Raw genomic sequence first — 22639 nt, 5'->3', positions numbered from 1 at the left:
TGGGTTCTGTAAGTGGGTTATAGAGTGGGTTAACAGGCCTGGGGGCTGGGTTTTGTAAGTGGGTTATAGAGGGGGTTAACAGGCCTGGGGGCTGGGTTCTGTAAGTGGGTTATAGAGGGGTTTAACAGGCCTGGGGGCTGGGTTCTGTAAGTGGGTTATAGAGGGGGTTAAAGGGCCTGGGGGCTGGGTTCTGTAAGTGGGTTATAGAGGGGGTTAACAGGCCTGGGGGCTGGGTTCTGTAAGTGGGTTATAGAGGGGGTTAACAGGCCTGGGGGCTGGGTTCTGTAAGTGGGTTATAGAGGGGGTTAACAGGCCTGGGGGCTGGTTTCTGTAAGTGGGTTATAGAGGGGGTTAACAGGCCTGGGGGCTGGTTTCTGTAAGTGGGTTATAGAGGAGGTTAACAGGCCTGGGGGCTGGGTTCTGTAAGTGGGTTATAGAGGGGGTTAACAGGCCTGGGGGCTGGGTTCTGTAAGTGGGTTATAGAGGGGGTTAACAGGCCTGGGGGCTGGGGCTCACCTTGCTCTCACTGGCACTGCTGCTCACCTGGCTGTACTCCCTGTTGAAGGTGTGCATGAGCAACCGCAGACACTGAGACCGCAGGAGGAGGAGAGGAGGAGAAGAGGAGAGGAGGAGCAGAAAAATGTATTATTATTACTAATAATCACAACCATTAAAAGTCCAAAAAAGAGAGAGAACCAGAAAGTGTTCTGGCAAGCAAGCGTTGTATTAGGAGCTCCAAAGGTAGGCCTGGTTCCTAATAGAAGCCAGGGACTTGTAGTCACCTTGGCAGCCAGCTCCCTTTGCCTCTGGCTGGGGCTTTCCAGGGCGGGACTGCCCCCGGGGCTGTAGCTGAGGATGGGGCTCTTAGCAAAGTCGCTGATGTCGCCACTCTTGCAGAGCGCGTCCTGCCCCGCGGCCAGGGTGGCCTCTAGTTTCTCCCGCAGCAGCAGGTAGTGCCTGGTCTTCTCTACCTGTAGTGACACACACAGAGAAACTGCTGAGTCTCTGGCACAAAATGGCCACTGTCCATTATCCAGGTGAGTGACTCATTGGTGAGTAGTACCCCCACACAATACTATTTTGAAAACAGCTACTGTTTATGAATGGAAACATAATTGATTACTTGTTATTCAAACTACATTTCAAAGTATTGTTTGTTTATTTCATTAATTCATTGACTAACTATCACACTTGACTCCAACCCTCTGAATTCCGGCCCACCCACCCTACAGACCCTACCAATCCAAGGCCTCACCTCCTGCAGCAGGCTGAGTTTCTCCAGCTCCCACTGGTGGTCCAGGATGAGGCTGTCGCTACGGGGCCTCCACCCAGCCAGGTTCTCCTCTCCACGGACGTACGCCACTGAGGTGTCCAAGACGCGCCTGCGCCGCCGCTGCATGCCTGAGGGTAAAAAATTGTAAAAGACAGCCATGTCAAATATAAAAACAGAACTATATTTATATACTGCCTATATATACTCTATATATACTGCCTATATATACTGCCTATATACTGCCTATATACTGTCTGTATACTGCCTATATATACTGCCTATACACTGTCTATATACTGTATATATACTGCCTATATATACTGTCTATATACTCTATATATACTGCCTATATATACTGCCTATATATACTGCCTATATACTGTATATATACTGCCTATATACTGTCTGTATACTGCCTGTATATACTGCCTATATACTGTATATATACTGTCTGTCTGTATACTGCCTATATACTGTCTGATTACTGCCTATATATACTGCCTATATACTGTATATATACTGTCTATATACTGTCTATATACTGTCTGTATACTGCCTATATACTGTCTGTATACTGCCTATATATACTGCCTATATACTGTATATATACTGTCTATGTTTTGTCACCAAAGCCCCATATACTACCCACCATTGCGACCTGTACGCTCTCGTTGGCTGGCCCTCGCTTCATACTCGTCGCCAAACCCACTGGCTCCATGTCATCTACAAGACCCTGCTAGGTAAAGTCCCCCCTTATCTCAGCTCGCTGGTCACCATAGCATCTCCCACCTGTAGCACACGCTCCAGCAGGTATATCTCTCTAGTCACCCCCAAAACCAATTCTTTCTTTGGCCGCCTCTCCTTCCAGTTCTCTGCTGCCAATGACTGGAACGAACTACAAAAATCTCTGAAACTGGAAACACTTATCTCCCTCACTAGCTTTAAGCACCAACTGTCAGAGCATCTTACAGATTACTGCACCTGTGCATAGCCCACCTATAATTTAGCCCAAACAACTACCTCTTTCCCAACTGTATTTAATTTATTTATTTATTTTGCTCCTTTGCACCCCATTATTTTTATTTCTACTTTGCACATTCTTCCATTGCAAAACTACCATTCCAGTGTTTTACTTGCTATATTGTATTTACTTTGCCACCATGGCCTTTTTTGCCTTTACCTCCCTTCTCTCCTCATTTGCTCACGTTGTATACAGACTTGTTTATACTGTATTATTGACTGTATGTTTGTTTTACTCCATGTGTAACTCTGTGTCGTTGTATCTGTCAAACTGCTTTGCTTTATCTTGGCCAGGTCGCAATTGTAAATGAGAACTTGTTCTCAACTTGCCTACCTGGTTAAATAAAATAAATTTTAAAAAATTTAAAAAAAATGTATACTGCCTATATACTGCCTATATATACTGCCTATATACTGTATGTATACTGCCTATATACTGTCTGTATACTGCCTATATATACTGCCTATATACTGTCTATATACTGCCTATATACTGTCTACATACTGTCTATATACTGTCTATATACTGCCTGTATACTGTCTGATTACTGCCTATATATACTGCCTATATACTGTATGTATACTGCCTATATACTGTCTGTATACTGCCTATATATACTGCCTATATACTGTCTATATACTGTCTGTATACTGCCTATATACTGTCTATATACTGCCTATATACTGTATATATACTGCCTATATACTGCCTATATACTGTCTGTATACTGCCTATATACTGTCTATATACTGTCTGTATACTGCCTATATAGACTGCCTATATACTGTATATATACTGCCTATATACTGCCTATATACTGTATGTATACTGCCTATATACTGTATGTATACTGCCTATATATACTGCCTATATACTGTCTATATACTGCCTATATAGACTGCCTATATACTGTCTATATACTGTCTACATACTGTCTATATACTGTCTATATACTGCCTGTATACTGTCTGATTACTGCCTATATATACTGCCTATATACTGTATATATACTGTCTATATACTGTCTATATACTGTCTATATACTGCCTATATATACTGCCTATATACTGTATATATACTGCCTATATACTGTCTATATACTGTATATATACTGCCTATATATACTGCCTATATACTGTATGTATACTGCCTATATACTGTTTGTATACTGCCTATATACTGTCTATATACTGCCTATATACTGCCTATATAGACTGCCTATATACTGTCTATATACTGCCTATATACTGTCTATATACTGCCTATATACTGCCTATATACTGCCTATATACTGTATATATACTGCCTATATACTGTCTGTGTACTGCCTATATATACTGCCTATACACTGTATATATACTGCCTATATACTGTCTGTATACTGCCTATATACTGTCTATATATACTGCCTATATACTGCCTATATACAGATATACTGTCTATATACTGTCTAAAATACTGCCTATATACGGATATACTGCCTATATACAGATATACTGTCTATATACTGTCTAAAATACTGCCTATATACGGATATACTGTCTATATACTGCCTATATACAGATATACTGTCTATATACTGTCTATATACTGCCTATATACAGATATACTGTCTATATACTGCCAGAACACACTGGGGATGTGGGTTGCAGCTCAATCCAGATTTATCTCCAGACAGAGTGAACTGTTAAATTGACAGTTGCACACACAAGTTGGATGAAATGCAGCCCAGATACTTGTGTAGAATTAAGCAATAAGGCACTAGGGGGTGTGGTATATGGCCAATATACCACGGCTAAGGGCTGTTCCTGGGAACGACGCAACGCGGAGTGCATGGATACAACCCGTAGCCATGGTATATTGGTCATAATACCACAAATCTCCGAGGTGCCTTATTGCTATTATAAACTGGTTACCAACATAATTAGAGCAGTAAAAAATACATGTTTTGTCATACCTGTGGTATACGGTCTGATATACCACGGCTGTGAGCCAATCAGCATTCAGTGCTCGAACCACCCAGTTTATAATTGTGTTTATAATCAAGCATTCTGCCATTCCTTTACTCTACCTGGACTTCCGGCATCAGCGACATGGCAGAGACTGACTTCATACACTCCAGTGACACGGTTACTGAGGAAGAGAAGAGAGGACAGAGTTAGTACTGTCAGATTCCACAGAGAGGGCTTGAGGTGGGGCCTACCCACATAGAGATATATAACCTAGAATAATATGGGCCTAGCTACCTCTCTGAGGGCCTTAGGCAGCCGGTGCTGAAAAGGTTTCTAATGGAGCGAGAGGCAGGGAGCTTGGCGTCACGGGAGTAGAACACCATACAGAAGTCTTTGGTGATCACCGTCGGCTGGGTGCAGTTCTCCATCTGAAAGGAATGGACCAGAACCAGCATTAAACTCACATCACTTTACATTGTAGTGTACAGGCTAACTCACCACTTCCCCCCATCAATATAGAGAGCCAACATGGGTGATGTTTCTGGGTTGCAGCGAAGGAAATGTTTACCTCTAGGTAGGCTGAGAGGGTGATGTAGATCTTCTCTCCATAGGGAGTGACGCGGTTCAGAAGGAGGGAGTTGTGCATGGAGCTGTCCCATGCTGCCTCAAACCGGTAAAACGTCCTGTAGGTAAACACAAGGGGAAAAGTTTGTGTTTTTTTGTGTCTAGCACAGGAGGCTGGTGGTACTTTAATTGGGGAGGACAGGCACGTGGTAATGGCCAGAGCGGAATTAGTGGAAAGGTATCAACAACATCAAACAAATGGCTTCCGTGCATTTGATGCCATTCCATTCGCTCCATTCCAGACATTATTATGAGCCGTCCTCCCCTCAGCAGCCTCCACTGGTGTATAGACGTTGTTTTCAATTTGTCAATGATGAGTGACTGGAAACACGTAGTATGACTTTCCTTCATCGGCATAGATCAGGCAGTATCAAGAGGAAAGGGTATTCAGTTGTGCAAGCCCCTCAAAGACAAGGGGTACTGAAACAAACTCTATACATGGACAGAAACAACAGCTTTGAATTCACTGCTAAGCGTCATGTCAAATGAACATGTCAGGTTAAAAACAACTGCAGAAAAAAGTTAGAAATAAAACAACAAAAAGCAAAGAAACAAAGAGTTGAGAAGCAGAAAGGTTGTATAAAGAGAGGAGAGAAGCAGAAAGGTTGTATAAAGACAAGAGAGAAGGAGAAAGGTTGTATAAAGAGAGGAGAGAAGCAGAAAGGTTGTATAAAGAGAGGAGAGAAGCAGAAAGGTTGTATAAACAGAGGAGAGAAGGAGAAAGGTTGTATAAGGAGAGGAGAGAAGCAGAAAGGTTGTATAAAGAGAGGAGAGAAGCAGAAAGGTTGTATAAAGAGAGGAGAGAAGCAGAAAGGTTGTATAAAGAGAGGAGAAAAGCAGAAAGGTTGTATAAAGAGAGGAGAGAAGCAGAAAGGTTGTATAAAGAGAGGAGAGAAGCAGAAAGGTTGTATAAAGATTGAGAAGCAGAAAGGTTGTATAAAGAGAGGAGCAGAAAGGTTGTATAAAGAGAGGAGAGAAGCAGAAAGGTTGTATAAAGAGAGGAGAGAAGCAGAAAGGTTGTATAAAGAGAGGAGAGAAAGAGAGAAAGGTTGTATAAAGAGAGGAGAGAAGCAGAAAGGTTGTATAAAGAGAGGAGAGAAGCAGAAAGGTTGTATAAAGAGAGGAGAGAAGCAGAAAGGTTGTATAAAGAGAGGAGAGAAGAAAGTTGTATAAAGAAAGGAAAGGTTGTATAAAGAGGAGAGAAGCAGAAAGGTTGTATAAAGAGAGAGAAGCAGAAAGGTTGTATAAAGAGAGGAGAGAAGCAGAAAGGTTGTATAAAGAGAGGAGAGAAGCAGAAAGGTTGTATAAAGAGAGGAGAGAAGCAGAAAGGTTGTATAAAGAGAGAAGAGAAGCAGAAAGGTTGTATAAAGAGAGGAGAGAAGCAGAAAGGTTGCATAAAGAGAGGAGAGAAGCAGAAAGGTTGTATAAAGAGAGAGAAGGAGAAAGGTTGTATAAGGAGAGGAGAGAAGCAGAAAGGTTGTATAAAGAGAGAGAAGCAGAAAGGTTGTATAAAGAGAGAGAGAGAAGCAGAAAGGTTGTATAAAGAGAGGAGAGAAGCAGAAAGGTTGTATAAAGAGAGGAGAGAAGCAGAAAGGTTGTATAAAGAGAGGAGAGAAGCAGAAAGGTTGTATAAAGAGAGGAGAGAAGCAGAAAGGTTGTATAAAGAGAGAGAAGCAGAAAGGTTGTATAAAGGTTGTATAAAGAGAGGAGAGAAGCAGAAAGGTTGTAAAGGAGAAGAGAGAAGCAGAAAGGTTGTATAAGGAGAAGAGAGAAGCAGAAAGGTTGTATAAAGAGAGGAGAGAAGCAGAAAGGTTGTATAAGGACAAGAGAGAAGCAGAAAGGTTGTATAAAGAGAGGAGAGAAGCAGAAAGGTTGTATAAAGAGAGAGAAGGAGAAAGGTTGTATAAAGAGAGGAGAGAAGCAGAAAGGTTGTATAAAGAGAGAGAGAGAAGGAGAAAGGTTGTATAAGGAGAGGAGAGAAGCAGAAAGGTTGTATAAGGAGAGGAGATAAGCAGAAAGGTTGTATAAAGAGAGGAGAGAAGCAGAAAGGTTGTAAAGGTTGTATAAAGAGAGGAGAGAAGAAGCAGAAAGGTTGTATAAAGAGGAGAGAAGGAGAAAGGTTGTATAAGGAGAGAAGCAGAAAGGTTGTATAAAGAGAGGAGAGAAGCAGAAAGGTTGTATAAAGAGAGGAGAGAAGCAGAAAGGTTGTATAAAGAGAGGAGAGAAGCAGAAAGGTTGTATAAAGAGAGGAGAGAAGCAGAAAGGTTGTATAAAGAGAGAAGCAGAAAGATAAAGAGAGGAGAGAAGCAGAAAGGTTGTATAAAGAGAGAGAAAAGCAGAAAGAAAGTTGTATAAAGAGAGGAGAGAAGCAGAAAGGTTGTATAAAGAGAGGAGAGAAGCAGAAAGGTTGTATAAAGAGAGAGAGAAGCAGAAAGGTTGTATAAAGAGAGGAGAGAAGCAGAAAGGTTGTATAAAGAGAGAGAGAGAAGCAGAAAGGTTGTATAAAGAGAGGAGAGAAGCAGAAAGGTTGTATAAAGAGAGGAGAGAAGCAGAAAGGTTGTATAAAGAGAGGAGAGAAGCAGAAAGGTTGTATAAAGAGAGGAGAGAAGCAGAAAGGTTGTATAAGGAGAGGAGAGAAGCAGAAAGGTTGTATAAAGAGAGGAGAGAAGCAGAAAGGTTGTATAAAGAGAGAGGAGAAAGAAAAGCAGAAAGGTTGTATAAAGAGAGGAGAGAAGCAGAAAGGTTGTATAAAGAGAGGAGAGAAGCAGAAAGGTTGTATAAAGAGAGAGAAGCAGAAAGGTTGTATAAAGAGAGGAGAGAAGCAGAAAGGTTGTATAAAGAGAGGAGAGAAGCAGAAAGGTTGTATAAAGAGAGGAGAGAAGCAGAAAGGTTGTATAAAGAGAGGAGAGAAGCAGAAAGGTTGTATAAAGAGAGGAGAGAAGCAGAAAGGTTGTATAAAGAGAGGAGAAAGGTTGTATAAAGAGCAGAAAGGTTGTATAAAGAGAGAGAGAAGCAGAAAGGTTGTATAAAGAGAGAGAGAAGCAGAAAGGTTGTATAAAGAGAGGAGAGAAGCAGAAAGGTTGTATAAAGAGAGGAGAAGGAGAAAGGTTGTATAAAGAGAGAGAAGCAGAAAGGTTGTATAAAGAGAGAGGAGAGAAGCAGAAAGGTTGTATAAAGAGAGGAGAGAAGCAGAAAGGTTGTATAAAGAGAGGAGAGAAGCAGAAAGGTTGTATAAAGAGAGGAGAGAAGCAGAAAGGGTTGTATAAAGAGAGGAGAGAAGCAGAAAGGTTGTATAAAGAGAGGAGAGAAGCAGAAAGGTTGTATAAAGAGAGAGAAGGAGAAAGGTTGTATAAGGAGAGGAGAGAAGCAGAAAGGTTGTATAAAGAGAGGAGAGAAGCAGAAAGGTTGTATAAAGAGAGAGAGAAGCAGAAAGGTTGTATAAAGAGAGGAGAGAAGCAGAAAGGTTGTATAAAGAGAAAGAGAAGCAGAAAGGTTGTATAAAGAGAGGAGAGAAGCAGAAAGGTTGTATAAAGAGAGGAGAGAAGCAGAAAGGTTGTATAAAGAGAGGAGAGAAGCAGAAAGGTTGTATAAAGAGAGGAGAGAAGCAGAAAGGTTGTATAAAGAGAGAGAAGAAGCAGAAAGGTTGTATAAAGAGAGAAGAGAAAGGTTGTATAAAGAAGGAGAGAAGCAGAAAGGTTGTATAAAGAGAGGAGAGAGAGAAAGGTTGTATAAAGAGAGAGAAAAGGTTGTATAAGGAGAAGAGAGAAGCAGAAAGGTTGTATAAAGAGAGGAGAGAAGCAGAAAGGTTGTATAAAGAGAGAGAGAAGCAGAAAGGTTGTATAAAGAGAGAGAGAAGCAGAAAGGTTGTATAAAGAGAGAGAAGAAGAGAAAGGTTGTATAAAGAGAGGAGAGAAGCAGAAAGGTTGTATAAAGAGAGAGAGAAGCAGAAAGGTTGTATAAAGAGAGGAGAGAAGCAGAAAGGTTGTATAAAGAGAGGAGAGAAGCAGAAAGGTTGTATAAAGAGAGGAGAGAAGCAGAAAGGTTGTATAAAGAGAGAAAGGTTGTATAAGGAGAGAAGAGAGAAGCAGAAAGGTTGTATAAAGAGAGGAGAGAAGCAGAAAGGTTGTATAAAGAGAGAGAGAAGCAGAAAGGTTGTATAAAGAGAGGAGAGAAGCAGAAAGGTTGTATAAAGAGAGGAGAAAGGTTGTAGCAGAAAGGTTGTATAAAGAGAGGAGAGAAGCAGAAAGGTTGTATAAAGAGAGGTTGTAGAGAAGCAGAAAAAGGTTGTATAAAGAGAGGAGAGAAGCAGAAAGGTTGTATAAAGAGAGGAGAGAAGCAGAAAGGTTGTATAAAGAGAGGAGAAAGCAGAAAGGTTGTATAAAGAGAGGAGAGAAGCAGAAAGGTTGTATAAAGAGAGGAGAGAAGCAGAAAGGTTGTATAAAGAGAGGAGAGAAAAGAGAAGCAGAAAGGTTGTATAAAGAGAGGAGAGAAGCAGAAAGGTTGTATAAAGAGAGGAGAGAAGCAGAAAGGTTGTATAAAGAGAGGAGAGAAGCAGAAAGGTTGTATAAAGAGAGAAGAGAAAGGTTGTATAAAGAGAAAGGTTGTATAAAGAGAGGAGAGAAGCAGAAAGGTTGTATAAAGAGAGAGAGAAGCAGAAAGGTTGTATAAAGAGAGGAGAGAAGCAGAAAGGTTGTATAAAGAGAGAGAGAAGCAGAAAGGTTGTATAAGGAGAGAGAGAAGAGAAAGGTTGTATAAAGAGAGGAGAGAAGCAGAAAGGTTGTATAAAGAGAGAGAGAAGCAGAAAGGTTGTATAAAGAGAGAGAGCAGAAAGGTTGTATAAAGAGAGGAGAGAAGCAGAAAGGTTGTATAAAGAGAGGAGAGAAGCAGAAAGGTTGTATAAAGAGAGAGAGAAGCAGAAAGGTTGTATAAAGAGAGAGAAGAGAAGCAGAAAGGTTGTATAAAGAGAGAGAAGAGAAGGTTGAAAGGTTGTATAAAGAGTATAAAGAGAGAGAAAGCAGAAAGGTTGTATAAAGAGAGGAGAGAAGCAGAAAGGTTGTATAAAGAGAGGAGAGAAGCAGAAAGGTTGTATAAAGAGAGGAGAGAAGCAGAAAGGTTGTATAAAGAGAGGAGAGAAGCAGAAAGGTTGTATAAGGAGAGGAGAGAGAAGCAGAAAGGTTGTATAAAGAGAGGAGAGAAGCAGAAAGGTTGTATAAAGAGAGGAGAGAAGCAGAAAGGTTGTATAAAGAGAGGAGAGAAGCAGAAAGGTTGTATAAAGAGAGGAGAGAAGCAGAAAGGTTGTATAAAGGAGAGGAGAGAAGCAGAAAGGTTGTATAAGGAGAGAGAAGCAGAAAGGTTGTATAAAGAGAGGAGAGAAGCAGAAAGGTTGTATAAAGAGAGGAGAGAAGCAGAAAGGTTGTATAAAGAGAGGAGAGAAGCAGAAAGGTTGTATAAAGAGAGAGAGAAGCAGAAAGGTTGTATAAAGAGAGGAGAGAAGCAGAAAGGTTGTATAAAGAGAGGAGAGAAGCAGAAAGGTTGTATAAAGAGAGGAGAGAAGCAGAAAGGTTGTATAAAGAAGGAGAGAAGTTTGTATAAAGAGAGGAGAAGCAGAAAGGTTGTATAAAGAGAGAGAAGCAGAAAGGTTGTATAGAAAGGTTGTATAAGAGAGAAAGGTTGTATAAAGAGAAGAAGAAAGGTTGTATAAAGAGAGGAGAGAAGCAGAAAGGTTGTATAAAGAGAGAGAGAAGGAGAAAGGTTGTATAAAGAGAGGAGAGAAGCAGAAAGGTTGTATAAAGAGAGGAGAGAAGCAGAAAGGTTGTATAAAGAGAGAGAGAGAAGCAGAAAGGTTGTATAAAGAGAGGAGAGAAGCAGAAAGGTTGTATAAAGAGAGAGAAGGAGAAAGGTTGTATAAAGAGAGGAGAAGAAAAGGTTGTATAAAGAAAGGTTGTATAAAGAGAGGAGAGAAGGAGAAAGGTTGTATAAAGAGAGGAGAGAAGCAGAAAGGTTGTATAAAGAGAGGAGAGAAGCAGAAAGGTTGTATAAAGAGAGGAGAGAAGCAGAAAGGTTGTATAAAGAGAGGAGAGAAGCAGAAAGGTTGTATAAAGAGAGGAGAGAAGCAGAAAGGTTGTATAAAGAGAGGAGAGAAGCAGAAAGGTTGTATAAGAGAGAGGTTGTAGAGAAAGCAGAAAGGTTGTATAAAGAGAGAGAGAAGCAGAAAGGTTGTATAAAGAGAGGAGAAGAGAAAGCAGAAAGGTTGTATAAGGAGAAGAGAGAAGCAGAAAGGTTGTATAAAGAGAGGAGAGAAGCAGAAAGGTTGTATAAAGAGAGGAGAGAAGCAGAAAGGTTGTATAAAGAGAGGAGAGAAGCAGAAAGGTTGTATAAAGAGAGAGAAGGAGAAAGGTTGTATAAAGAGAGGAGAGAAGCAGAAAGGTTGTATAAAGAGAGAGAAGGAGAAAGGTTGTATAAGGAGAGGAGAAGCAGAAAGGTTGTATAAAGAGAGGAGAAGCAGAAAGGTTGTATAAAGAGAGGAGAGAAGCAGAAAGGTTGTATAAAGAGAGGAGAGAAGCAGAAAGGTTGTATAAAGAGAGGAGAGAAGCAGAAAGGTTGTATAAAGAGAGGAGAGAAGCAGAAAGGTTGTATAAAGAGAGGAGAGAAGCAGAAAGGTTGTATAAAGAGAGGAGAGAAGCAGAAAGGTTGTATAAAGAGAGAAGAGAAGCAGAAAGGTTGTATAAAGAGAGAGAGAAGCAGAAAGGTTGTATAAAGAGAGGAGAGAAGCAGAAAGGTTGTATAAAGAGAGGAGAAAGCAGAAAGGTTGTATAAAGAGAGAGAGAAGCAGAAAGGTTGTATAAAGAGAGCAGAAAGGTTGTATAAAGAAGCAGAAAGGTTGTATAAAGAGAGAAGAGAAAGAAAAGCAGAAAGGTTGTATAAAGAGAGGAGAGAAGCAGAAAGGTTGTATAAAGAGAGGAGAGAAGCAGAAAGGTTGTATAAAGAGAGGAGAGAAGCAGAAAGGTTGTATAAGAAGAGAGGAGAGAAGCAGAAAGGTTGTATAAAGAGAGGAGAGAAGCAGAGAGAAGGTTGTATAAAGAGAGGAGAGAAGCAGAAAGGTTGTATAAAGAGAGGAGAGAAGCAGAAAGGTTGTATAAAGAGAGGAGAGAAGCAGAAAGGTTGTATAAAGAGAGGAGAGAAGCAGAAAGGTTGTATAAAGAGAGGAGAGAAGCAGAAAGGTTGTATAAAGAGAGAGAAGGAGAAAGGTTGTATAAAGAGAGAGAAGCAGAAAGGTTGTATAAAGAGAGAGAGAAGGAGAAAGGTTGTATAAGGACAATAAGAAGCAGAAAGGTTGTATAAGGACAAGAGAGAAGCAGAAAGGTTGTATAAAGAGAGAGAAGGAGAAAGGTTGTATAAAGAGAGGAGAAGCAGAAAGGTTGTATAAAGAGAGGAGAGAAGCAGAAAGGTTGTATAAAGAGAGGAGATAAGCAGAAAGGTTGTATAAAGAGAGGAGAGAAGCAGAAAGGTTGTATAAAGAGAGGAGAGAAGGAGAAAGGTTGTATAAGGAGAGGAGAGAAGCAGAAAGGTTGTATAAAGAGAGGAGAGAGGCAGAAAGGTTGTATAAAGAGAGGAGAGAAGCAGAAAGGTTGTATAAAGAGAGGAGAGAAGGAGAAAGGTTGTATAAAGAGAGGAGAGAAGCAGAAAGGTTGTATAAGGAGAAGAGAGAAGCAGAAAGGTTGTGTAAAGAGAGGAGAGAAGCAGAAAGGTTGTATAAAGAGAGGAGAGAAGCAGAAAGGTTGTATAAAGAGAGGAGAGAAGCAGAAAGGTTGTATAAGGACAAGAGAGAAGCAGAAAGGTTGTATAAAGAGAGGAGAGAAGCAGAAAGGTTGTATAAAGAGAGGAGAGAAGCAGAAATGTTATATAAAGAGAAGAGAGAAGCAGAAAGGTTGTATAAAGAGAGGAGAGAAGCAGAAAGGTTGTATAAAGAGAGGAGAGAAGGAGAAAGGTTGTATAAAGACAAGAGAGAAGCAGAAAGGTTGTATAAAGAGAGGAGAGAAGCAGAAAGGTTGTATAAAGAGAGGAGAGAAGGAGAAAGGTTGTATAAAGAGAGGAGAGAAGGAGAAAGGTTGTATAAAGAGAGGAGAGAAGGAGAAAGGTTGTGTGTTATACCTATGGTCAACTCCCAGGGAAACACTGCAATACAGCGAAGCACAAAGAAAAGAGAAGAGGGCGAGCGGGTTAAACAAGCAGCTGAGGATTTCACAGCAGCAAAGTGACCAAAATATACAGTGTTAATATACAACAACAAATAAGAGAAACATAGACATACTGCAGCAGAACATTATGGAAAATCATATTCGGTGTTGTTGTGAAAGAGAGAAACAAGCTAAAGCCATTGATTCATAACTACAGTATGTACAGTATGCACAGTATGTCCATTATGTCCAGTATATCCAGTATGTACAGTATGCACAGCATGCACATTATGTCCAGTATGCACAGTATGTCCATTATGTCCAGTATGCACAGCATGTCCAGTATGCACAGTATGTATGCCCAGTATATCCCGTATGTACAGTATGCACAGCATGCACAGTATGTCCAGTATGCACAGTATGCCCAGTATGTCCAGTAAAAAGCTGAGAAAGGGGAAAGCATACGTACTTGTCGTCATACGAGGGCCAGACGTAGCCTGCAGACAAGATGTTGAGGGAGAGGATGTTTGGGTCAATTATGGTCTCGTCAGCCTCCGGAGTATTCCGGATACGCCCTGAGAGAGGTCAAAGGTCAAAAGTCAAGAGATGGATGTTTATGATCCACCCGACACAGCCAGAAGAGGACTGGCTAACCCTCAGAGCCTGGTTCCTAGGTTCCTAGGGAGTTTTTCCTAGCCACAGTGCTTCTACATCTGCATTCTTTGATGTTTGGGGTTTTAGGTTGGGTTTCTATATAGTACTTTGTGACATCTGTTGATGTAAAAAGGCCTCTACAAATACATTTGATTGATCGATTGATGTACTGTAAAGATGGAGCTAGTGGATCTTTATTGTCATAACGCTCTGTTGTCTCCTAATAAAGCATTCTTCCAGCCGTACTCACCCACCACCAGCTCCTTGACCTCCTTCCACTCTACGTCATTTCCTGTCTCGTGTGCTATGGTAACTGTGATCCTCCTCTGGATGCCCTGTGGACAGGTCACCACACAGGAAGTCATAAGGTGAATGCACCAATTTGTAAGTCGCTCTGGATAAGAGCGTCTGCTAAATGACTTAAATGTAAATGTAAATGTAAGTCAACACTGGGCTTTAAATAACTGAGAAATAGATTCAAATCAACTCCCCTCTGAAAATGTTGCAATTCTTTACCTGGTGAAGGAGGAAGGTTCCATGGCAAGGCATGCCACCTCTGTGGTCCACCACTGAAGGGATATAGCTGAGGACAAACACAGAACAAATGTACAAACTATATGAGTAGATGATGATTGTTGTGTCCATTTGATTCCTTGATACGAACGGGGAAGTAAGGAAATAGATGTTAAGGTTGCTCACTCTCCATTGGCCTCCAGCTCACAGATCTCAAAGAAGGCCATGAGGTCATATTTGGAGTGACATGGGCCTGCCATGGAGCGTGTCAAGGTGTTTAGCTTGGTGGCCGGCACTGTGAAAGAGAAGGAATGAATCTGGCCTGGTTAATGTTATGGCACTGTGACAAACACTTTGCTAAGATAAAGAGAAGGACACAATACCATGTTTGAACCCTCACCTGGTTTAGACAAGGGCATGACCCTCGGGAATTGCCTCCTAGAAGGTCGAAGGGGACTGTAAAAAAAGTGTGAACTTTTAAAATTGACTATTTTAGCAAGACAGTGAAACGGGATCAATTGAAGAAGAAGAGAACAAGTAGAGTTTTATCACCTGATGAGGTCTTTGCAGAGAGGTGGGAACGGCTGTTTCTGGTAGTGACCAAACACCTCGAAGACGATGGGCTGGGTCTTGATGTACTCCACAAACGACTTGGTGACCTCTACCGTGATCTAATAGACAAATCAAAAGTGAGGTTAGCCATCACTCAATAAGGCCTGTAACAATGGATGATACAAGGAAATACAAAATAAATTGATTAAATAATGGTAATATCATAGAAATGAGACCTATTAGTTGTAATGAAAAAGAACATATTGTTTCTGGTCAGTGCTTACATTTTGTACATGGTAGAATCCCAGAGGAGGTCCTCTGCCTGTGTTCTTCAGTGGCTCAGTGGAAAAAGCCTCGTCATGTCGGTGGATGAAGCTGGAAGTAGAAAAACACATTCAATCAATATTAAATATTCATTAATCATGTACATTGAGTGTATACAAAACAATATACATTAAACTACTGCACTGTAACATTACTAAATACACTGAGTGTACAAAACATCTTTCCATGACATAGACTGACCAGGTGAAAGCTATGAGCCCTTATTGATGTCACTTGTTAAATCCACTTCAATCAGTGCAGATGAAGGGGAGGAGACACGTTAAAGAAGGATTTTTAAGCCTTGAGGCAAATGAGACATTCAGTGGGTGAACGGACAAGACAAAATATTTAAGTGCCTTTGAATGGGGTATGGTTGTAGGTGCCAGGCCCACCAGTTTGTGTCAAGAACTACAACACTGCTGGGTTTTTCACACTCAACAGTTTTCCATATCAAGAATGGTCCACCACCCAAAGGGCATCCAGCCATTGGAGTCAACCTGGGCCAGCATCCCTGTGCAACGCTTTTGACACCTTGGAGAGTCAACATGGGCCAGTATCCCTGTGCAACGCTTTTGACACCTTGGAGAGTCAACATGGGCCAGCATCCCTGTGCAACGCTTTTGACACCTTGGAGAGCCAACATGGGCCAGTATCCCTGTGCAACGCTTTTGATACCTTGGAGAGCCAACATGGGCCAGTATCCCTGTGCAACGCTTTTGACACCTTGGAGAGTCAACATGGGCCAGCATCCCTGTGCAACGCTTTTGACACCTTGGAGAGCCAACATGGGCCAGTATCCCTGTGCAACGCTTTTGACACCTTGGAGAGTCAACATGGGCCAGCATCCCTGTGCAACGCTTTTGATACCTTGGAGAGTCAACATGGGCCAGCATCCCTGTGCAACGCTTTTGACACCTTGGAGAGTCAACATGGGCCAGCATCCCTGTGCAACGCTTTTGACACCTTGGAGAGTCCATGCCGTGACAAATGTAGGCTGTTCTGAGGACTAAAGGGAAAGTGTTCTTGATATTTTTACACTCAGCGTATAATATTTACTACTCTCAATATCCTGCATTGATTATGAGCACATTTGATGGAAACTTGTCTTTCACCGTCGGACGAATCTGCCATAGGAATAACACCAACCCTTAGGAATAACAGAATAACACCAACCCTTAGGAATAACAGAATAACACCAACCCTTAGGAATAACACCAACCCTTAGGAATAACAGAATAACACCAACCCTTAGGAATAACAGAATAACACCAACCCTTAGGAATAACAGAATAACACCAACCCTTAGGAATAACACCAACCCTTAGGAATAACACCAACCCTTAGGAATAACACCAACCCTTAGGAATAACACCAACCCTTAGGAATAACACCAACCCTTAGGAATAACACCAACCCTTAGGAATAACACCAACCCTTAGGAATAACACTAACCCTTAGGAATAACACCAACCCTTAGGAATAACACCAACCCTTAGGAATAACACCAACCCTTAGGAATAACACCAACCCTTAGGAATAACACCAAGCTTTAGGAATAACACTAACCCTTAGGAATAACACTAACCCTTAGGAATAACACCAACCCTTAGGAATAACACCAACCCTTAGGAATAACACCAACCCTTAGGAATAACACCAACCCTTAGGAATAACACCAACCCTTAGGAATAACACTAACCCTTAGGAATAACACCAACCCTTAGGAATAACACCAACCCTTAGGAATAACACCAACCCTTAGGAATAACACCAACCCTTAGGAATAACACCAACCCTTAGGAATAACACCAACCCTTAGGAATAACACCAACCCTTAGGAATAACACCAACCCTTAGGAATAACACTAACCCTTAGTAATAACACTAATCCTTAGGAATAACACTAACCCTTAGGAATAACACTAACCTTTAGAAATAATACTAACCATAAGATTTAAGTTTGTTTAAATCAAGAGAGGATGGGTTGTTTCTAGATAGAGAGAAGTGACAGGCCCTGAATGGCACGGCATTGTCATAGCATAGCTATGAGACAGTTAGAATGCGAGGACTGCCTGAGTTAAACCATAGACACTTGTAGTTGTTCCTAAGAAGAGATTTTAGAAACAAATGCTCCCATATGCAACATCATCATCATCATCATTCAAAATGCTTTTCCTCACTGACATCTTGTCAAGTCTCTCTCAAAAACATTGAACCTAAACCTCAAGACACTTCCTGGTCAAATAAAGTCTAAAATGCATCAAGAAGTTGGATGGGAGAGGCACTAACTTGAACTGGCAGAAGATATCGGCATATTCGGCAGAGATGCTGGAGGCTTGCAGCACGGTGACCCTGAAGGTGAAAGTGGATCCGATGCGGAGGTGGGACAGGGCCTTCTCCTGGTTTAGCTCCAGGGGTAGTTCCAGACCCAGAACCCCCTTCAACGGGCTCTGAGGGGCCTCCGGAGTGGCTGTGACGGGGGACAAGTCTGGGGTCATAGTGAGGACATGTTGACCTTTCAGTTAACATTTCATTGACATATTATGGTTTATTTGGATAGGAAGCGATACGAAACACATCGACACATTGAATAAACAATTATCCGATGCATTACACCCTAGATAGGCTTACATAAATATGTCTTCTCTAAACTTATTTGTGCGGATAATATCTGAGGACCACAATGGGATTAAGTCATTGACTTTGTTTGTCATCCTCAATGATTTGTAGTGTGGGCGCTGCCATTGTACACCACTGAATATCTATTTATAGTAGAAAGGGGGGGCCTAACGTTGAGACCACACTTGCAATACCAACAGAACATCCATAACACATTATATTAAAGAGAAATCAGGTGTGATGATGATGAAGATGATGACTAAGATGCCCTCACCAGCACAGGTGTTGTTGTTGACCTCGTCAGGGTCAGCTCCTATGTCAGAGGTCTGTCCCTCCCCCTCAACAAAGCGGAGCTCCTCTTGGGAGGTGTTAGAGTGAGACATGCTGCCAGAACACGACTCTGTCTGGAACTGACCAGACAAACACTTGATATGATATATATTATAACCCTTTTAGATAATGATACTGCATTGTTTTAGATACAGCATGCAGACAGTGGCTTGGCAAGATCTCCAGTTTTTATATCATCTCTTACTGATTCTACCTTCTCAAACTGTTGGTCCTCAAAGGAGATCTTGGCAGTTCCTGACTGTCTGACACCAGAGCCGTAGTCAGGGGCTTCTTCATCAGCTGGGGAGAGAAGACAGCTGGTTGGTTACGACTCCAAACACTCAACAAATACTAGAAGCATCCATAAACAAACTGTAATAGCTGTTGTATCACTCTGTCTCAGTCTCTCAGTTTCACAAGAGTCAACTCTCTGTACCTGAGATGGCCTGCACTGCCACCCTGAGGAAGCCCTTCACCTCTCCCTTCTCACTGACGATGGCCACACGGTGCACCAGGGGCACGGGGTACAGCAGGTTACTCAGGTACACAAAGGCCCTGCGGACGGGGACAGAGAAGGAGAGGGGGAGCAGGAACAGACACAGGGAAATCATTTCAGAGCGTCATAGAATCTTGAGGTGGTCTCTAGTGGGGCAAGTCTACTAGCCCGGGCCCTGTTCAAATATTTTTCACGTGTATCTTCCCCTCTGTATCTTATTGGATCTGTTTCCATCCTTTTGCTCTCATAATAAAAACACTGGCTGCTTAGTGATTACCTCAAGGAAGTAAGGGAAAGACGGCTACATTTGAAAAGAACAGGGCCTGGGTCCATGACTGACCTGCCCACCAGACGGAACCATGGGAAGCGGTCATAGAAGGGGTCTCCCCCGGTCAGGGCCTGGTCACAGTCCTCCACAGTGCTGCTGGGCACCTCCGCCGCACGGTCATACATCTCCCTCATCAGGTCCAGCCTCTGCCTACAGGGGCAGAACAGTCAACACACAGTCAGCTCAGATTACATCACACCAACAGACACAGTAAAGTAGACGCTGGGTAACGTGAACCCATATAGTCCTACATACCAGAGCTATGTACAAAATAAACTCCCACCATCCCCCCACACATACCTGAGTTTCTCCAGGGTCCAGTAGTGTGTGGCCCCGTTCTTCTGGTCCTGGATGTCCACTGCTACGATGGTGCGAGGGAAGGGCTGTCTCTCCCTCTCCTTGGTCACGCTGGGGGGCAGCAGGTCCGGGGGCAGTGGGGAGTACAGAGTGTCGGTCAGCAGCACAAACTGGAACTGGACCTGCAAAGGAGAGAGTGGATCATTTTAACATTTTTAGCACATTAGCAACAAAATAGTTTTGTTTTAGAATGTTGATGTCAAATCTCATTTCACTGACTCATCGAACCAATTGACAATTGGAAAGGTTCAATGACTATGCAAGTTTTTTTTTTTTTGCAATTACCAGTCTTTGCTGACACGTTGAATGGATTTACAGTTTCCTAAGACAGTTAACATTTTTACATTTGAGTCATTTAGCAGATGCTCTTATCGAGAGCGGTTTGCAGCAGTGAGTGCACACATTTGTTTTGCTTTTCATACTAAGAACAGTACCCGTCTGATTCTGTGCACACTCATTTAGTAGATTGACTGAACTGATTAACAACACAGTTTCATTTTACAGATAGCTGACAGTTTCACCTTTGAATCTTTGTTCTACTTTATAGATATAATGTACAGTGAGCTCCAAAAGGTATTGGGACAGTGACGCGTTTGTTGTTGTTTTGGCTCTGTACTCCAGCACTTTGGATTGGAAATTATACTTTGTGCCCAATAAAAATTAATGGTAAATAATGTATTGTGTCATTATGGAGTCACTTTTCTAGTAAATAGGAATATAATTATTTACCATTCATTTCTATTGGGCACAAAATAATCTGAAACACAACCAAAAAAACAGCGAATACATCTAACAAGTGTGTAGAGTCACAAGCTTTATGTAGTCTTGCTTGCTAGGAATATGGGACCAAATACTCAACTTTTGACAACTTTAATACAAATATATGTGAATTTGTTCCAATACTTTTGGTCTCCTAAAATGGGTGGACTATGTACAAAAAGCTCTGTAATTTCTAAACGGTTCACCTGATATGAATACAAAATACCCTCAAATTAAAGTTCAACCACATGGTTGTTGTATAATTCCAAAGTGCTGGAATACAGAGACAAAACAACAACAAATGTGTCACTGTCCCAATCATTTTGGAGCTCACTGTATATTTTATTTTACCTTTATTTAACTAGGCAAGTCAGTTAAGAACAAATTGTTATTTTCAATGACGGCCTAGTAACTGCCTTGTTCAGGGGCTCGGGGATTTGAGCTCGGGGATTTGATCTTGCAACCTTTCGGTTACTAGTCCAACGCTCTAACCACTAGGCTACCTGCCGCCCCAAAATATAATGACAGTGTACCTACCTTCTTCTTGAGCTCCACACTGATGGCGTTGGCTTCCTTGAGGAAGATGGCGTTTCCCCACAGCAGGTCCCTGAGGGAGGTAAACTGGTAGAAACGCCACTTACGGAAAGCCCACAGTGCAAGCTCCGTCTCACACGTGGTCCATGGAACTATGGGAAAAACTTCAAACATTCCATCATTCTAAAAATATTCCATTGTCTGGCCTCAGCAACAGGCATCTTATTTCAGGTGGATAACTGTCAATCACTGTCTCACCTTCCTCCTCAGGCTCCTCCTCTTCCTCTGGGGGCTCCAGGCAACGGGAGTTTCTGTCCACCTGTTTCTGCAGGGCCTCCAGTTTACTCTCATAGTCCTAGGAGAGACCATGGTACAAACACATCAAATCACATGACAGAATATAGCGCATATATCTCATACGTATTTCAAAAAATCTCTTAGTGGCCTGTCTTACCAGTCTCTGTTGTTCCAGAAGGTTACTGGCCTCCTCTCGTTCTCTGCGGTACTGATCTTCTAACTCTTGAAGCCTGCAAACAAAACGATCACAAATCAGTTTTAAGCTATATAAAAGGATGATAGTTCATTACAGTTGGTGCTTTGCCAAAGGTAGCCCATTGATTATTGTACCTTGACTCCATCTCCTGCTTCATGTCGATGCCCTGTTTCTCCAGCAGCTCTCTCTGGGCGAAGGCCCAGTCCACGGGCTCCACGGGGGTCTCAGCGAAGGGCGTCCTCTCCCGCTCCTGCCGCGCCTGCTCCGGGTCATTGAAGCGGAACACATGGCTCTTCCCCATGATAATGCGGTTCCCTGGGGTCAGGAGTCAAAGGTCAATCTGAGGTCAACCGCATCATGCATCAGTTGTTTCATACATTTTTACCTATTGATGTTTTTCTAACCCTGGAGTGTGAATCACCTGTGATGATTCTTAGTTTATTTGTAGATGTTGTATATGGAAGCTGATTCATGCCAAAACAAATAAAACATTTTAAAATAAAATCATTACAGAGTTTTTCAGTATGTTTTACGTGTGTGGTATATATGTTTCCCACGCTCAGTGGAAGACGCTGAGGGGTTCAAGACTTACCTGAGCGAAGCAGAGTAGGCGTGGTCACCAGTTTCCCGTTGACATAGATCTCCGCCCCCTCGCAGGGCTCCAGGAAGACGTTCCCTGTGTCATCATCATCAACAGACAAGAACCACCGGGGATGGTGAACATTTGACCATTCTACTGATTCTCTTGCACTGGTTCTCTGCACACTACCCACTGGACACTACCCACACACTCACTAGACTCTACCCACACACTCACTAGACTCTACCCACACACTCACTACTCTACCCACACACTCACTAGACTCTACCCACACACTCACTAGACACTACCCACACACTCACTAGACACTACCCACACACTCACTGGACTCTACCCACACACTCACTAGACTCTACCCACACACTCACTAGACTCTACCCACACACTCACTAGACTCTACCCACACACTCACTAGACTCTACCCACACACTCACTAGACTCTACCCACACACTCACTAGACTCTACCCACACACTCACTAGACTCTACCCATTCTACTGTCTGCTGTGATTACACTACTATAACCTCACTAGTCCACATCTCTATAGTCTAGAACCTCAGTAGTCCACGTCTCTATAGTATAGAACCTCAGATAGTCCACGTCTCTATTGTCTAAAACCTCATTAGTCCACGTCTCTATAGTCTAGAACCTCACTAGTCCACGTCTCTATAGTCTAGAACCTCACTGGTCCACGTCTCTATAGTCTAAAACCTCACTAGTCCACGTCTCTATAGTCTAGAACCTCACTAGTCCACGTCTCTATAGTCTAGAACCTCACTGGTCCACGTCTCTATAGTCTAAAACCTCACTAGTCCACGTCTCTATAGTCTAGAACCTCACTAGTCCACGTCTCTATAGTCTAGAACCTCACTAGTCAACATCTCTATAGTCTAGAATCTCACTAGTCCACGTCTCTATAGTCTAAAACCTCACTAGTCCACATCTCTATAGTATAGAACCTCACTAGTCCACATCTCTATAGTCTATAACCCAGTCATCCTAATCTAGTGTCACGCCCTGACCTTAGAGAGC

At 42.1% G+C, this 22639-nt stretch overlaps 1 protein-coding gene across 10 annotated transcripts in view; it reads right to left on the bottom strand.

Moving 5' to 3' along the window:
- The window catches only part of LOC115103296 (kinesin-like protein KIF1A), a 62402-nt gene that overhangs the window by 8447 nt on the left and 31316 nt on the right, over positions 1-22639 (bottom strand). The window contains exons 19-43 of one of the 10 annotated variants that reach the window (XM_065005897.1): positions 21599-21682; positions 21141-21321; positions 20968-21040; positions 20772-20868; positions 20517-20677; positions 19164-19342; positions 18876-19013; positions 18476-18594; positions 18245-18339; positions 17984-18119; positions 17380-17578; positions 15051-15141; positions 14767-14885; positions 14615-14688; positions 14401-14509; positions 14218-14284; positions 13952-14036; positions 13517-13622; positions 13022-13045; positions 4815-4929; positions 4541-4674; positions 4366-4427; positions 1256-1401; positions 783-971; positions 517-588 (exon numbers count right to left, since the gene is read on the bottom strand). In XM_065005897.1, coding sequence (XP_064861969.1) covers positions 517-588; positions 783-971; positions 1256-1401; positions 4366-4427; positions 4541-4674; positions 4815-4929; positions 13022-13045; positions 13517-13622; positions 13952-14036; positions 14218-14284; positions 14401-14509; positions 14615-14688; positions 14767-14885; positions 15051-15141; positions 17380-17578; positions 17984-18119; positions 18245-18339; positions 18476-18594; positions 18876-19013; positions 19164-19342; positions 20517-20677; positions 20772-20868; positions 20968-21040; positions 21141-21321; positions 21599-21682 — 2855 coding nt within the window. The remainder of the gene's footprint in view (positions 1-516; positions 589-782; positions 972-1255; positions 1402-4365; positions 4428-4540; positions 4675-4814; positions 4930-13021; positions 13046-13516; positions 13623-13951; positions 14037-14217; positions 14285-14400; positions 14510-14614; positions 14689-14766; positions 14886-15050; positions 15142-17379; positions 17579-17983; positions 18120-18244; positions 18340-18475; positions 18595-18875; positions 19014-19163; positions 19343-20516; positions 20678-20771; positions 20869-20967; positions 21041-21140; positions 21322-21598; positions 21683-22639) is intronic. The other 9 variants (XM_065005904.1, XM_065005900.1, XM_065005898.1 and 6 more) reach the window with 9 other exon arrangements.

The sequence above is a fragment of the Oncorhynchus nerka genome, linkage group LG20, assembly GCF_034236695.1.
Source record: "Oncorhynchus nerka isolate Pitt River linkage group LG20, Oner_Uvic_2.0, whole genome shotgun sequence".
NCBI classification, from domain to species: Eukaryota; Metazoa; Chordata; class Actinopteri; order Salmoniformes; family Salmonidae; genus Oncorhynchus; species Oncorhynchus nerka.
The sequence above is the reverse complement of the archived record's forward strand: the minus strand, read 5'-3'. Positions and strand labels throughout refer to the sequence as shown.